The sequence below is a fragment of the Oncorhynchus nerka genome, linkage group LG28 (genome assembly GCF_034236695.1).
Source record: "Oncorhynchus nerka isolate Pitt River linkage group LG28, Oner_Uvic_2.0, whole genome shotgun sequence".
NCBI lineage: Eukaryota > Metazoa > Chordata > Actinopteri > Salmoniformes > Salmonidae > Oncorhynchus > Oncorhynchus nerka.
The window spans coordinates 16447396-16461617 of NC_088423.1; the positions used below are offsets into that span (position 1 = coordinate 16447396).

Genomic DNA, 14222 nt, shown 5'->3' on the forward strand with positions numbered 1-14222 from the left:
TCTCTGAATGTCCTTGAGTGGCCGAGCCAGATCTCTAACTTGAACCTGATCAAACATCTCTGGAGAGACCTGAAAATTTGCACAAAAAATGAAAAAACGGTTTAATTCTTTGTCATTATGGGGTATTGTGTGTAGACTGAGGGAAACACAATTTCATCAATTTTAGAATAAGGCTGTAACGTAACAAAATGTGGAAAAAGTAAAGGGGTCTGAATACTTTACGAATGCACTGTGTCTGATGTTGTAATATAAGGAATTACATTATATCATATTAACTCAACCTTCTAAGTGTTACAGATCGACTTTGATTATTTATTGGAAGTTTGTTTTATCCATGTTTTAAAGTCTGTCAGTTTTATAGACCTAGGCAAAGGTCAACTCCCTTATCTGCTCAGAGTAGACTAGAAGTGACACAAATGTTTATAAAGGTTTGTGTATGTTTTGTTTGTATGCATTATAAATTGTTCATAAAACTACTTTGAAACTTGAAAGAGCAAGATTACATGCCACACTGTTTTCTATTCCTTTATCAATGATTTCCACAATGTTTATTTTCACATACAATTTGGAGAAGAGCAAAAACGAGTGTAACCAACTTCATATAGCCACCCAGAAGAAAGGTACATGGACACCCACACTTCAGGTTAACTTGGTTTTCATCTGCAGTGAAATACATCAAACAGTGATGACAGGCATTGACAGGATGGTCACAGCCACAAGTTCACTGGCTTCTCACAGAACATCTCTCTCAGACTGAATGCACAAAGTGATCAAATAGTAAATATGTGCTATGTTCAAAAATACAGTAAGACATACCTGCAGTGAAAGGTATCAAACAGTGATGACAGGCATTGATTGACCTGATGGTCACATCCACACGTTCACTGGTTAGGTAGGACATATTTTATATAGGAGCAACAGTAATGATTACATGCCTTCAATGTGAAGTGACATCAATCCATAAATACATAGCACAAGTACAACCTGTTTTATATAAACATTTTAAGGTAGTAAGAAAATAACATTCACTTAATAAGTCTAAGTCACTTAAGAAGTCTTGAATGGGCCTCCCAGGTGGCGCAGTAGTCTAAGACACTGCATCGCAGTACTAGCTGTGTCACTAGAGATCCAGGCTCTGTCGCAGCCGGCCGCGACCAGGAGACCCATGGGGCAGCGCACAATTGGCCCAGCGTCGTCCGGGTTAGGGGAGGGTTTGACCGGCAGGGATGTTCTTGTCCCATCGCGCTCTAGCGACTCATGTGGTGGGCCGGGCACAATGCACACTGACACGGTCACTAGCTGTACGGTGTTTACTCTGACACATTGGTGCAGCTGGCTTCCGGGTTAGGGGAGGGTTTGACCGGCAGGGATGTTCTTGTCCCATCGCGCTCTAGCGACTCATGTGGTGGGCCGGGCACAATGCACACTGACACTGTCACTAGCTGTACGGTGTTTCCTCTGACACATTGGTGCAGCTGGCTTCCGGGTTAAGAGGGCATTGCGGCTGGGTTGTGTTTCGGAGTCCGTACGGGAGTTGCAGTCATGGGACAAGAGTGTAACTACCAATTGGATACCAGGAAATTGGGGAGAAAATGGGGTAAAAAAGTGTAATATAAATAAAAAAAATGTCTTGAATTACCAATAAATCAAATGCCTGCAATAGCTAGCGTGACATTACAATTCACTGACAGTGCAAGTTAGCACATCATTAACATGGCTAGCTAAGCCAGCAAACACTTGGTTAACTTGCCGAAATAGGCTTTAAATACATTAGCGACAACATAAATATATACATAGCCACATTGGCTATTGACATTGTGATATATTAAACGGTTTTCAAAAGACACTATGTGTTACACTGTTTTAAACAGTTTTTACATGCAGAGGAATGAGACACGAACCGGTTTTCAACATATCTCTCTCAGACTGAAGAGCAGGCAGACCAACTTTCCAAGTAGAGGAGAAGCACTCAAAACCCACTACTTGTTCTTTCAAGGAAAATAATACAAAATAGGTAAATGAAGACCTCTCATTTTGCCAACCTTACTACAATGGCAGTACATATTTTTATGAATTCGACCACTCATAATGAAAGGAAACGTTATTATCATAACACCATTTCGGAAGTGAATGGTTTCACCCACTTTCTGCCAGAGAACAGCGGTTTTCTTCAATATTTACATTGCACGCAGTGAGAGTGAGGTTGATGTAAACTCTACAATTTCACTTTGTCACACAAACCAAATTACCCCAGCCATTAACACACTGGTTGCTGTAGTTTCATTCACCTCAGTCGATCTACAAACACATAGCCTATTAGCTTTAAAAAATGTTTGCAGATTTACAGCTTATTTCCTGCAAGTCTATACATTTTGCCATGATTTATGCTATTTTGTTGAGACATTGAGTGAGAGTGATCAACAAAATCAATGGGGGACGACTGGCTGATGACTTGTTTCTGTTATTCCAAAAATTAAGATCCAGACCTCAGTGTCCTCATCATACTGTATGTTGCTAAACCCTGTTGACAGACTACAATCAAAGACCGTACAGTATGAAGATACGGGGGGTTTCCATTGGAGAACCAGTTTTAGCCTATAACAAATCGTACTCTCCTTGCGTTGTGTTGTGTTTCCTCCAAATAAATCACATCAGCCAGTGGTCCCAGTTGAGCATCATTTATTTCTGTTGCTGTTGTTAAAATGGGAAACAGCAGGTTAGTTGTACAGGGCTTAACGATATTGATGGCTATCGATGGCAAAATCTGTAGCATGAAGACAACTGTGTTTGCAGTGGGCTTATGTGACCATTACATCGGTGTATGCTGCTAACACACTTATTTACAGCAATCATATGCCAAAGCACATCCCAGAAAGCCCCTCAATCCCTAACAGGTACCATATACCCAAACATGTATAAATCAGTAACGTACAGCAAACTTGTACACATTGTAAAATAGAAAACAGTATTCAGAACGTGACCTACCCCTTGCATCACATTTCCATCCTGGGAAGACCTGACGTTCGCGATCTCCCCCTATCTGCAAGCGGGGTCAATCACAACACACCTTATTGTCATCAGAGTTGAACCAACCAATAAAAATGCTTGAACATTAAATACACATTTCTTTAGAGGCAAGTGGAAACATAACCAACCCTGTTCCATTCTCCCCTGCTGAATTACACTTGCATACTACAAAGAATCAAAATGAGGTATGCAATAGCTTCAAATACATATGTTACCAAATATTCCAGTGCAAAGACCTTTCTCTAAAGAGAATTAGGGGAATTCAAAGACCCCGTAGGAAAACATGCCTGTCACATGTTCAGTACACTCAGTGACAATAAGAACCTCAGACAGAAAAACCTTGGTCTACATGATCTCTGACCCATTACCTCCATGGGGTCTCTTGAAAGTAAAAGTTTTTTTTATTTTTAAATGGCCTACAGACATGGATTCTAATTCTACACCCACACATGTATTCTAATGAATTCTGTATGAAAAACCCTGTGTCTGCATAGTCTCTATGAGTCTCACTTGGTGTTTCCTAACCTGACCAGCCCCTGACCTGACAATCCTAACAGAGTTATCATTACGTGTAACCTGTTCAACTACAACCACCATTGGTGGGTAGTCAAGGTCAAGGGTTCTGTGACTGTTGCTGGAACTTGTGCCACCAGCGGCATCTTCAGAATGCCTTTCTTCCTCAGAGGGTTCGGAGGTTTCTTCTCCAAAGGTTAGCTCTGACATGCTTGAGTTCTGAGGGTCCCTCGCCAGTGGCCCATCTTCCAGCACAACTGGGCTCTCTTTTTCAGGGGGCTCCGACTGTGTTTCCTCCGAGGTCTGTTCTGATACCCACACACTAGTCCTCTCACTGATGTCCATTTCTGGTATATCGTTCATGGATGAGTCCTCTATCTCCTCACTCGGATCCTCACGGTCTCCCGTATTAGGTGTCTCCAAGGCAGTGTCAGGTAGAGGCAAGAAGTTTACAGGCATTATCAGATTGGACCGGTGGACCGTTTTCTCCTGGCCAGTCGACATGTTCTGTATCTTGAAGATGTCACTATTCTTCTCCGTAACAATATAGAGGTTGTTCTCCCAACGATCCGCCAGCTTCCTCTTTCCACGTTCACCCTTATTCGCCAGCAGCACCCGATCACCGACCTCCACTGGAGCTCCTCTGATCTTCCTGTTGTAGAGGCCCGCATGCCTCTTCAGCTGTTTGGTTGCCGACACCTGTACCGTCTCCATGGCCTCCCTCAGGTCTCTCGTCAGGGACTTGATGTACTCGTCATAGTCTACAACCTCTGAGTCTTGCAGCACAGTACCAAACATCATGTCGACAGGCAGACATTGGGGTTCTCCCAAACATCAACTGGAAAGGGGAGTGGCCCGTGGTTTCATGGACTGTACAGTTGTAGGCGAATGTCAATGACTTCAGCTTCTGGGGCCACCTGTGCTTCGCTCTCGTAGGTTAAGCCCTGATCATGGTTCCCAGCGTTCTATTGAATCTTTCGACTCCCCCGTTCCCCATCAGATGGTAGGGAGTTGTGTGCGACTTCTGGACTCCTGCAGCACTCAACAACTCAGCAATCAATGTACTTTCAAAGTTGGCCCCTTGGTCAGAGTAGATACGACGAGGAAAACCATACACACAGAAGATGTTGTTCCACAGCTGAAGGGCCACTGCTTTAGCTGATTGGTTCGGACACAAGAAGGCATGGGCCATCTTAGTAAAATGATCAGTGATGACCAGAACATCCAAGGACTTTGGATGTTCTGGTTGGAGTCTTCAGCAGACCAGAAGTCTACACACACCAACTCGAGGGGCTCAGTCGTGATGATGTTCTCCAGTGGAGCTCCTGCCTCTGGCTCAGGGGCCTTACTGAACACACACTTCTTGCAGGTCTTGACATACTCTCTCACATCCGACTCCAGACCATGCCAGAAGAACCTGTCTCTTCAAGTACAATGTCCGCTGTTGCCCCTGATGACCGGCTTCATCGCGAACACCCTTCAAAACTTTCGCCCTCATTGAGGTGGGTACTACATACTGGTAGGTCTTCTTCTTTGACAGCAAACTTTTGGTAACGCGATATAGTACACCCATTTTCAGAGTGAGCTTCTCCCAGGTCTTCAGAATCTGCAGAGCCTCGATTGGTTCATGGCCACGTTCCCTACTAGAAGGTCTACGGCCCCTGTCCACGTAGAAGTACGTTAATGGGTTGTTGTCTGTCCATACAGTGAAAAGGCTTGCCCCTTGGCCAATGACTAAACTTCTCACAGACGGCCCAGCGTAAAGCAAAAAACTATAACCTATGGGCAGGATACTTTGACTGTGCATAAGTAAGTGATTTGCTAGCGAATGCTACGGGTCTGGCTGCAGACCCATCCTCTGGCACCTGGGAGAGGACAGCACCTAATCCATTACTAGATACATCTATAGACAAGAAGGCTATAGGCAAGAAAGGTCTACTAAAATTAGGTTGGGCAGGCATGACCTGATCGAGCAGAGCTTGTTTCAACTGATAAAGGCCTGTTTGCACTCACCAGTCCAGTCTGCTGCTTTGAGTTTCCTATGTATTCCTCTTTTCCTCTTGCCTTTCCCATGGCGTGGTGCCTTTGTCCCAGTTGTCAGCCCATACAGCGGCTTAGCGATGGTGGAGCACCCCTCAATGACCTGCTGGTAATAGACTATCATTCTGAGAAAGGACCGTATCTTCCCCTGGGAGGGCACGTCCGTGTTATCCTCCATGAGATCCTTCTCTGTCATCCCTGCAATAGTCTTCACTTTTTCTGGGTCTGTGGCCACACCTCCTTCACTGATGACATGCCCCAAGAACCGCACTGACCTCTTCATGAAATGGCATTTCTTTGGAGACAATTTCAGATTATGGGCTTTGAGACGCTCAAAAACTGACTCCAAGCGTTGCAATCCAAATTCTTCAGGGCAAGAATTTGGGCAAAAGGGCAAAAAACAGGGCAAAAAACAGCAAATCGTCCAGGTAGCATAGAAGGCTAGAAAAATGTTGATCCTCAATAAATGCTCAAAATCATCCTCATGAATGTAGCTGGGCTGTTGCATAGTCCTTGTGGAAGACGGTTATATTCATATAACCCAAAAGGAGATGTGAAGGCTGTAAACTTCTTGTTGTCTTCATGCACCTCCACATTGTAGTAGCCTGAGGTCAAATCCATTGTAGAGAAGAAGGCATTGCCACCCAGGGCTGCCAGAGCATCAGCTTGGTGAGGTAGAGGGTGAGCATCCTTTACGGTGTGAGCATTGAGACATCGGAAGTCTGTACACAGTCTCAGATCGTCAGACTTCTTCAATTTTAACGCCCGCTTCAGCCTTACCGCTCCCACTCTTTCTGGCACTTCGGTTCCTTTCCATCTCACTACATTTGCCAGCAGACGGAACAGTTTGTCATCTCCATTGTGTTCAGATGATGACATCTTCTCCCAGAAGTCACTGTCTTCAGCTCCCTGATGAGGTGTTTTACCACCTTGCTGCCTAGGATGAGCTCATCACGTTGGCCATCCACTACTAGAAGAGGGACAGAGACACTGCTGCCATACACAGACAGATTCAATTCACACACACCTACAGGCTTGGTCTTCAACCCCCCACAGCCAACCAACACCACTTCAGTCAGACTGAGGGAGCCACTCTTGAGCACCCCTGCTTTCTCAAGGCGTGGCACCACTGTTGAGCTCAATGTGCATGCCATAGAACCGCTGTCAACCATAGCGCTCACCTCTATAACATCCCCCAGTAACACACTAGTATAGAAGAGTTCATTGTTGTGGACCACTCTCTGTGTATTTTGCATAATGACTTTTTCGTTCAACTTGACTTCATCACAAACACTTGAATATATTGACTCTAAATCTACACCACTATCTGATTGGGGCACCTCACAAGGCCCAGCACTTCCCCCCACCCCGTGCGGGCCAGCTAGTTTTCCCTGCCGCTGTGTCTTGTTGCTGTTTGATGGAGCGACTGGAGTTACCGATGAAGTGCGAGGAAATTCTTGACGTGTGTGCCCAGCTGCATAACAGAGGAAGCGTGGAGGAAGGTGTGAATAACAATGATCCATTGTGCTGTGATTCACATCCCCAAACACTTTGCATTGCAAAGACGGGTTCTCCCTTCTCCTGGGCCTCCTCTGGAAACAGTTATCATAACTGCCTACAGGTTGCTGTGGCCTCTGCTCCAAGACCCGTTTAAGCATGGCAATCACACGATCCAATGCCTCGGATAAGCCATTTGCAGGCTGCTGCAAGGGGTCCGGGTAGTTTGCAACACTGGCCTACGTACTTCCTGCGTCAGTGACCAGTGGGGCCAGCAGGAAGGAACGTGGAGCCCTGCACTTCCTCTGGTACTCCTCCAGCCTGCCATGGAACCTCCGCAGCCACATGAATATCAATGACAGCTCTGGGTTCGGACAGTGCTTGATGAACATGCATTTAACATTTACATTTAAGTCATTTAGCAGACGCTCTTATCCAGAGCGACTTACAAATTGGTGCGTTCACCTTAAGACATCCAGTGGAACAGCCACTTTACAACAGTGCATCTAAATCTTTTAAGGGGGGGGGGGGTGAGAAGGATTACTTTATCCTATCCTAGGTATTCCTTAAAGAGGTGGGGTTTCAGGTGACAGTCAGAACACGTAATGGATTGTCTAGCTCCTTGTTCTGGCTCTTCAAACAGTCCTCTGCCACCTCTATGGCCCTGTTCAGTCTGATCCAGTAATCAAATGGAGTCTCCCCTTCCATTGGCAACGTAGAATAAACATCAGCTAGGGGCATGTCAGAGTTGATTGTGTCGCTAAAGTGATGCTTCAGAATGTCAAAAATCGGTCTAGGGCCCTGGCTTAATTCAACTGGGTTACTGCGTTGGCTTACTCTTACCACGCCACGTGCCCGCCCTGTCAGCTTACCCAAAACTTCATCTGACCTCTCCTGCCCACCATAGCCCTTCTTCTGCATGTACACTAACATGGTCTCCTCCCACTCATGCACTGTGCATTCCTCTGAACCAACCCCCTGAAACACACGGGTTCCCTGACATCATTTTTCACCACTACATTTAGACTAGAGCTGGCCCCAACCTTGGTACCATCAACATAATCAACATTCTGTCCCACACCATCTCCCATGGCCTTTGATTCTAAACAAGAGGCAATATTTTCACCTATGGAGTAACCTATCTACTTAACAATGCCCGCCAGGAAATCCATAGACACATCCTCCTTCCTAGGACTAGGTGAAACTGGCTCGAATGAGTTGAGGTAGCTCTAAATCATGTGGAAAGCACACTTGCCTGTGTAGTTGGCCTGGCCAGAGGTGTGGAAGTAAGTGGAAAAATAGCTGCCCCCCTACCCACTGGCGGTGAAGGGTTAAACATGAGAACTCCCCTACCGCTCCCAAAACTTTCCATTAAAAAAAAATATATATATTTTACAATGTAAATATTACGTCATTTTTAAATCACAATCAATATGAACACTTCTATAAAATCAGCTTGAACATAATGCAATCAAAATAAAAGTTCAGTAGTTGTTGTCTGACAAGACCAAGAATCAACAGAGAAGAAACAAGAAATGCCTTCATCAATAGTTGTCACCACCGTGTGGTAGAAAATGGCGTCGCCCTCACGTTAATTTGCATCGGAAGGTTACTAGCGTAACAGCACAATTACATCAGTAAATAATCATACCATCACCACATACAAGTAATAATCAGGATATTATATTTCTCCCACTCACTCATGCTACCAGGAGCTCCCTGAGAATTCCACTTGTGCAGAATGCGAAACCTAGGCCTCTGGCGTGCAGCAGGGTAGCCTAGTGGTTAGAGCGTTGGACTTAGTAACCGGAAGGTTGCAAGTTCAAGGTACAAAATTGTCGTTCTGCCCCTGAACAGGCAGTTAACCCACTATTCCTAGGCCGTCATTGAAAATAAGAATTTGTTCTTAACTGACTTGCTTTTTTTAAATAAAGGAAAAATAAATCAAATCAGCAACCACAGTACTTCTTGAAGCCGGGTCTCGGATCCCTCCACGTGACGTCCGGCGAAGACAAGAAGACGAGTCACCGCACCAGTGAAACATATGTAACACCTTGCATCACAATTTCATCCTGGGAAGACCTGATGTTCGGGATCTCCCCCTATCTGCAAACTGGGCCAATCACAACACACCTTATTGTCATCAGAGTTGAACCAACCAATAAAAATGCTTGAAAATTAAATACACAATTCTTTAGAGGCAAGTAGGAAACATAACCAACGCTTTTACACACGCTTGAAGGTGATGTCAGACCGACTTTGGCTAACTAAGCTCATGCACAGAAACACGTCATCGGGTTAAACAGTTGTTTCGCGCCGAACTGCGAATGTGGAGGCCGTCAAATCAAAGGCACTTGTTCGATATAAAATAGCTTAAGACGAAAATAAAACTTGTTAGCTTGTCACTTTCACCAATCTAGGCTCTACCTTTAGATTCCAAGAAAATGTGCAACTAAGGAAGAACCTTACAATTCTCCCATTTACCTCAATCCCCAAACCTCGGCCAGATCTCTCGCGATGTTACGGCACTGGGTTTAGAAACTAAAATGAGAGAAAGTATTTGTGAATAAACAGGACAATAGGATCTAGATACTAAATGGTTTGTCTTTATTTCATCGCAGTTTCTTTCTCTGTTGATTTGCTTGAATAGAGAGCATTGTGAGATTCACACACTAACACACACACACACAGGAGTAGACCTCTTTCTCTCTAGAGCCGATGTCACTCACACGAAGAAACATGGAAGCAATTTCTGTTGCAGATGTAAGTAGCAAGTGTCATGATCTAAAGCAACTTTGCTGATACACGAAACAACGTAAACGCGATTGAAATGGACTCACGAAGCAACCCAGATGCAATTGTTGCCAGCAACAACATTTGCTGTACAGGTTGCTTCGTGTGACACAGGTTTTATCTTCAGACAACATTTAGTTAACAGAGAATGAATAGCAGCATTGTAGACCAATCAGATTATATCTCTACACATGAGAAACATTACAACATCCTGTATTCCGAGGCCAACAAAGTGAAAGTGACGTGGATGAAACGTGTAGAGAGGAATCGTCGCAGTCAATTGACTGTTGTACCTGTGTGACCAGGCTGAAATGACAGTGCTCTGTGTTGGTGTCCCGTTACACATGTGGCTGAGTGGACTATATAAGCAGCGCAATGCAAACCAGTCGTATAAATCAGTGTGTGCTGCTGTCTACCCCTGCAGAATTGTTTGAGGAGCGAGATAGGCTGCTGCAGATTTCATTCCTTTCGAATTATTTGAAAGAGCAAAACATATTTTTTTAGCAATAATGGGTGTTATGGTTTCGCAACTCTTCTCTCGTTTCTTCGAGAAAAAACAGATGAGAATTCTGATGGGTAATACTTATTTCCAACATTGTTAATGTCATTGTGTTATTATTACAATGTTGCAATGTCTGTACAATGTTACAATGTATTTGTTACAATGTGTTATAACATTTACTTTTTTTGATTGATTTGACATAGGCTTATTATTATATGAATATTATTCATATTACTTAGGTTTTAAAATGATCCATATTGTTCCTACAGTTGGGTTAGATGCTGCAGGGAAGACCACTGTCCTGTACAAACTAAAACTTGGAGAAGTTGTCACCACTATCCCCACTATTGGTAAGCATTGATAGGCTATATGCACTGATTGACAACGTTTGCTTCTTATATGTATTTGACCCAGCGCTGCTAGACAGAGCATAGCTGAATGTCCTTTGTGCTGATCACCATAGGATTCAATGTGGAGACGGTTGAGTACAAGAACATCAGCTTCACGGTGTGGGATGTAGGTGGTCAGCACGTCATCAGACCTCTGTGGAAGCATTACTACCAGAACACGCAGGTAGTACTAACCCTAATACTCTCAACTAACCTGAACATCCCCAAATAACCCTAACAGTCTCAGTTAACCCTAATACTCTCAACTAACCTGAACATCCCCAAATAACCCTAACAGCTTCAACCTACCCTAACCCTAACAGCCTCACCTAACCTCAACAGCCTCAACTAAGCCTAACCCTAATTAACCTAAACTAACAGCCTCAACTAACCATAACAGCCTCACTTAAACACTCAGGTATCCTAACCCTAATAGCCTTAACTATGGGATCATTTCAAATCCCGTCAATTCAGAAAATTAATTCCAATTCCAATTTTCCTCATTCCTTAAAAGCATGTGTCTGTGTTCCAATATCTTCATCCAGGGTCTTATATTTGTGGTAGACAGCAACGATCCTGAGAGGATAAATGATGCTACAGAGGAACTACAGAACATGGTGAGTCATCTGTCCTTCCATTCATATTTCCATTCATATTTCCACACTTTCCTATAGCAACTCTTAAGTTTGCTCTTGGCCACCGGAGAGGATCGTAGTAACAGTATAATGGGATCTTTCTGATTCCCTACGAGGAATGTAATAATACAGTAATATGTCTGTTCTAATAGAGATAGGAGAGAGTGTTTACCTGTTTAATGTGACTGTTCTGATTCCCTGTGTTCTGTGTTATTGATCCTCCACACACGATGCAACATTACAGAGAAAAGTGTAATAACTCATTCAGTACTGTGGCTGTTCTGATTCCCTGTGTTCTTTGCTGTTGACCCACAGCTTGAAGAGGACCAGTTGAGAGATGTAGTTCTGCTGGTGTTCGCCAACAAACAGGACCTTCCCAACGCCATGTCTGTCAGTGACATCACAAATAAACTGGGACTGAGGAAACTTCAACTGAATACTCCTGTAAGTATGACCATCTAGAATCTCTAAGGTTTCGCAAGCCAATTCTAACTAGCGTTAGCGCAATGACTGGAAGTCTATGGTATACACTAGCATGCTAGCTGTTACCATGCTAGCAGTTAACATAGACTTTTCTGTCATTGCGCTAAGACTAGTTAGCAATCGCGCTGATGCTAATGCTAATGAGCAACTTTCTTAAAACTGCATGCAGAGACATAAAAATGGTGTCCATGAGTTCATCTGACTCTGGGGAAGTAGATAAAGGGCGTCATTCCCAAAATCCTGATGAATCCCTTTAAATGTCAAATGCTACAACGCGCCTCGGATTGAATCACTGCCAAGATTTGCTACATAATGCACTCTGATTGTTTGTCATCTCAGTGGTTTGTCCAGGCTACCTGTTAATGACTGACTGTTTTAATGGCTGACTGTTTGTCCTCTCTCCTCAGTGGTTTGTCCAGGCTACCTGTTAATGACTGACTGTTTTAATGGCTGACTGTTTGTCCTCTCTCCTCAGTGGTTTGTCCAGGCTACCTGTGCAACCCAGGGTTCAGGTCTGTTGGAAGGACTGGACTGGTTGGCTGACCAGCTTTCCAAGCGCTAACTTAGCTGAGTTGGCTCCGGAGTGAAGTTACCCCTAGGTACAGGTCTAGGATCAGCTTCCCCTCCCTGGACCTTAATCATTAGTGGGGGAAATGTAAAACTGACCCAAGATCAGTGTCTCGGTGCAAAGGTTCCCTGTAACAGCTGCGCTCAGCCCTTCTTAAGAACGACCAGGACACAACGTTTACTCAAGGACAACCATACAATCAGAACAAAACTTAGAATTGCCTTTTTCTAATGTATTGCACATATTGTAACATGTAAAGTTATAAATGTTTTATATTAAAATAATTGTATCACTGAATGAATGTAAGCAGATTCTTTATCAAACCCCCTGTATTTATTTCCTGATTTCCAATTCCTCAATACCTCTAATAAAATAATGTGTTTAAATGTATCTGCAGTCGTTTTCTTTGTGGGTGTGGTCACTGTGCAGATGGAAGAGTAACAATTCAGAAACAACAAATACAAGACAATTGTTTCAGTAATTTCCCTCATCATCACTGCAGGGTCTGTGTAATGGAGACCAAGACTAAAACTCATCAGGGACATATTTGCGAACATTTTAACAATACAATATCGACATCTAAAGGTAGGACCTCACAATTGCATGGAGAATGTATGACAGCAGCATCCCTTGATTAAATAAACAGTATGTTATATAAAAACATTTAAACTACAGTATATAGCCTTAACATGAAAGTATTGATTGTAGAGTATAAGGTTGTGAGCTCTTGGAAGTTCAGATACTACAATTTCAACAGCACTACACAATCCCAGTGCTTGCTGGCTTATTTTCCAAGAAACAGCATTGTGATGAGATAGATATCTCCCACTGGGCACACACTGGTTGAATCAACATTGTTTCCACATCATTTCAATTAAATTATGCTGAACCAACATGGAAAAGACTTTGAATTGACGTCTCTACACAGTGGGCTTCAATTTCACTGAGGGAGATGTAAAATGATGACTAACTGAGGATGAACCTTTACAGTGTGGGAGAATAATCTCTGTTCCATTTGTCTTTTTGGGGCCAATAAAAGGTATTTAGTACCGTTTTCCTGAACTGAAACCGACATGGCCTCACCACAGTGTTGTTTTGGTAATTATTAGAAGGCCTACGTACATTGAATTCGGAAAGTATTCAGACCCCTTGACTTTGTCCACATTTTGTTATGTTAGAGCAGGGGTGTCAAAGTCAAATGGACGGAGGGCCAAATAAAAAAATCAGCTACAAGACGAGGGCCGGACTGTTCGAATGTTCATTGAAAATTTTTTAAATGACGCATATAGTCTAGTGAACCTAATTGAACCTACTGAAAACCTAACAAATATATTACAATATGATCAGATAAATAAAGCAATATTTTCTTATGGCTCTGTCAGTAATCTTTAATTTTCAACAGACACAAAAGACAAATTTCCTTTATATAAATATCCCCATAACATGAACATTAAATGAAAGAAACCGGTATTCAAGGCACCATCAGTAGACTATATTTTCTATTTTAGCAAAAGTGGGCTAAATTTACTTCAAAGAAAAAACAATAATAGCAATTTTCTATCATCCACTCAACTGAAATATTTTTAAAATATAATTGGATTGAAATACAAAAAAATAAAGTGCAAAAATCTATTAATCAAAAACAACACTTTGTTTAAGGAGAAGTAACATGCAGTGAAAACAAATATTAAATTTTAACTTTTAAACTTGAACTGAGTAAAAACTCTAAATATGTGATTGCACAGTAATGTTCACTTGTTTGAGGTTGAGGGTGA

General features: G+C 43.0%; 1 protein-coding gene across 2 annotated transcripts; it reads left to right on the top strand.

Moving 5' to 3' along the window:
- Positions 1-10074: 10074 nt before the first annotated feature.
- LOC115120243 (ADP-ribosylation factor 4-like) lies at positions 10075-12837 on the top strand. 2 transcript variants are annotated; one of them, XM_065012665.1, is made up of 6 exons: positions 10075-10446; positions 10642-10722; positions 10836-10945; positions 11307-11378; positions 11712-11840; positions 12219-12348. In XM_065012665.1, exons 1-6 carry the CDS (start codon positions 10380-10382, stop codon positions 12240-12242), a joined length of 483 nt encoding a protein of 160 aa, XP_064868737.1. In that variant the 5' UTR covers positions 10075-10379; the 3' UTR covers positions 12243-12348. The 2 variants fall into 2 exon arrangements, with proteins under 2 accessions (XP_064868737.1, XP_064868736.1); XM_065012664.1 differs by lacking the exon at positions 12219-12348 and adding an exon at positions 12355-12837 and having other exon boundaries at positions 10079-10446.
- Positions 12838-14222: the final 1385 nt, after the last annotated feature.

Coding starts and splice junctions, on each gene's coding strand:
- LOC115120243 (XM_065012664.1), top strand. CDS start 10,380: ATGGGTGTTATGGTTTCGCAACTCTTCTCTCGTTTCTTCGAGAAAAAA. Junction 10,723..10,835: donor CACCACTATCCCCACTATTG/GTAAGCATTGAT, acceptor TGATCACCATAG/GATTCAATGTGGAGACGGTT. Junction 10,946..11,306: donor ATTACTACCAGAACACGCAG/GTAGTACTAACC, acceptor ATCTTCATCCAG/GGTCTTATATTTGTGGTAGA.